The following is a 2,571-nucleotide window of genomic DNA, read 5'->3' as shown; positions in this document are numbered from 1 at the left end:
TGTGTGTGTGGTGTGTTGTGTGTGTGTGTGTGGTGTGGTGTGTGTGTGTGTGTGTGTGTGTGTGTGTGTGTGTGTGGTGTGTGTGTGTGTGTGGTGTGTGTGTTGTGTGTGTGTGTGTGTGTGTGTGTGTTTGTGAGAGAGTCAAATCAAATGTTATTGGTCACATACACATGGTTATTAGATGTTATTGCAAGTGTAGCGAAATGCTTGTGCTTCTAGTTCCGACCGTGCAGTAACATCTCACAAGTAATCTAACAATTTCACAACAACTACCTTATACACACAAGTGTAAAGGAATGAATAAGAATATGTATATATAAATATATGGATGAGTGATGGCCGTGTGGCATAGGCAAGATGCAGTAGATGGTATAGAGTACAGTATATACATATGAGATGAGTAATGTAGGGTATGTAAACATTATATAAAGTGGCATTGTTTAAAGTGACTAGTGATACATTTATTAAATCCAATTTTTTATTATTAAAGTGGCTAGAGATTGAGTCAGTATGTTGGCAGCAGCACTCAATATGGGTGATGGCTGTTGAACAGTCTGATGCCTTGAGATAGAAGCTGTTTTTCAGTCTCTCGGTCCCTGCTTTGATGCACCTGTACTGACCTCGCCTTCTGGATGATAGCGGGGTGAACAGGTAGTGGCTCGGGTTGTTGTTGTCCTTGATGATCTTTTTCGCCTTCCTGTGACATCGGGTGGTGTAGGTGTCCTGGAGGGCAGGTAGTTTGCCCCCGGTGATGCGTTGTGCAGACATCACTACCCTCTGGAGAGCTTTACGGTTGTGGGCGGAGCAGTTGCCGTACCAGGCGGTGATACAGCCCGACAGGATGCTCTCGATTGTGCATCTGTAAAAGTGTGTGAGTGTTTTCAGTGACAAGCCAAATTCTTTTCAGCCTCCTGAGGTTGAAGAGGCGCTGTCTCTTCTCCCCCTCCTCCACTCCCCTCCAGGAATGCATCACATTGAGCTAAATGATCGTGTAACCCAGGGTCGGGACGGGAACCTCTACTTCTCTCACGTCACCGTCGATGACACCCGTATTGACTACACCTGTAACGTCCAGTACCTCAGCGCTCGCACCATCCTCTCTAAGGAACCCATCACCCTGACTGTTACAACCTGTAAGTACACCGTCACTCACCATGGTAACACAGTACTATAACTGTTATGACTACACCTATAATGCCCAGCACCTCAGAGCTCCAACCAAACTCTTTAAGGAACCCATCACCCTCACCGTCACAACCTGTAAATACTAAGCTAGACAGACCTCAGTAACCGTGGTAACACAATGTAGACTGACCTTGGTCACCATGGTAATGCAGTACGAGTCAATCACCCTGACCATGTGTCACCACTAATAATGTCAGTCACCATGGTAACATACGATAGCACCTGAAGGCCATTTGTTAGCTACAGTACAGGTTGTCTCGACCCCTCCCCACATGTTAGTTAAGAAGCCACTCTGACATTGATGAACAGAGACACTGATGGGACCGTAACCCAAGCCAAGGCCACCTGGGGGTATAGGAGCATGTCACATATCTGTAGTGTTGCCTACAGTAGTGTGGCTAATGAACATAGATGACAAGAAAATAATGTTCTTTTTACTCACATACATTTTCCCTGACACCCCAAAATACTCGTTACATTTCAAATGCTTAGCAGGACATAAATGTTCCAATTCCCACACTTATCAAGAGAACATCCCTGGTCATCCCCTGCCTCTGATCTGACAGACTCACTAAACACAAATTATTTGTTTGTAAATTATGTCTGAGTATTGGAGTGTGCCCCTGGCTATCCGTAAATTTAAAAAACAAGAAAATAATGCTGTCTGGTTGGCTCAATGTGTAATTTGAAATTATTTATGGCATTTAGCCTACTTTTACTGTTAATACTTAAGTATACTGAACAAAAATATAAATGCAACATGCAACAATTTCAACGATTTTACGAGTTACAGTTCATATAAGGAAATCAGTCCAATTAAATACATAAATTAAGCCCTAATCTATGGATTTCACATGACTGGACATGGGTGCAGCCATGGGTGGGCCTTGGAAGGTATAGGTCCACACACTTCACAGCCAGGCCCACCCATTGGGGAGCCAGGCCCAGCCAATCAGAATTAGTTTTTCCTCACAAAAGGGTTGTATTACAGACAGAAATACTCCTCAGCTGCACCTGTGTCATGATCATGCTGTTCAATCAGCTTCTTGATATGCCACACCTGTCAGGTGGATGGATTATGTTGGCAAAAGAGAATGCTCACTAACAGGGATGTAAACAAATTTGTGCACAAAATTTGAGAAAAATATGCTTTTTGTGGGTATGGAACATTTTTGGGATCTTTTAATTTCAGATCATGAAACATGGGACCAACACTTCACATGTTACTTTCATATTTTTGTTCAGTGTATATTTAAAACCAAATACTTTCAGAGTTTTACTCAAGTAGTATTTTACTGGGTGATTATCACTTTTACTTTAGTAATTTTCTATCAAGGTATCTTTACTCTGACATTTTCTACCACTGTATGAACCTCTGTTTCTCCC

The 2,571-nt window shown here is 42.6% G+C and overlaps 1 protein-coding gene across 1 annotated transcript in view; it reads left to right on the top strand.

Annotated features, from left to right (window-relative positions):
* The window catches only part of LOC111966131 (neural cell adhesion molecule L1-like), a 57,344-nt gene that overhangs the window by 10,927 nt on the left and 43,846 nt on the right, over window positions 1-2,571 (top strand). Inside the window, exon 4 of the mRNA XM_070444339.1 lies at window positions 963-1,157. Coding sequence (XP_070300440.1) covers window positions 963-1,157 — 195 coding nt within the window. The remainder of the gene's footprint in view (window positions 1-962; window positions 1,158-2,571) is intronic.

This window comes from Salvelinus sp. IW2-2015, linkage group LG7 (assembly GCF_002910315.2).
Source record: "Salvelinus sp. IW2-2015 linkage group LG7, ASM291031v2, whole genome shotgun sequence".
In the NCBI taxonomy this organism is placed as follows: Eukaryota; Metazoa; Chordata; class Actinopteri; order Salmoniformes; family Salmonidae; genus Salvelinus; species Salvelinus sp. IW2-2015.
This window is presented reverse-complemented; position numbering and strand designations above follow the sequence as displayed.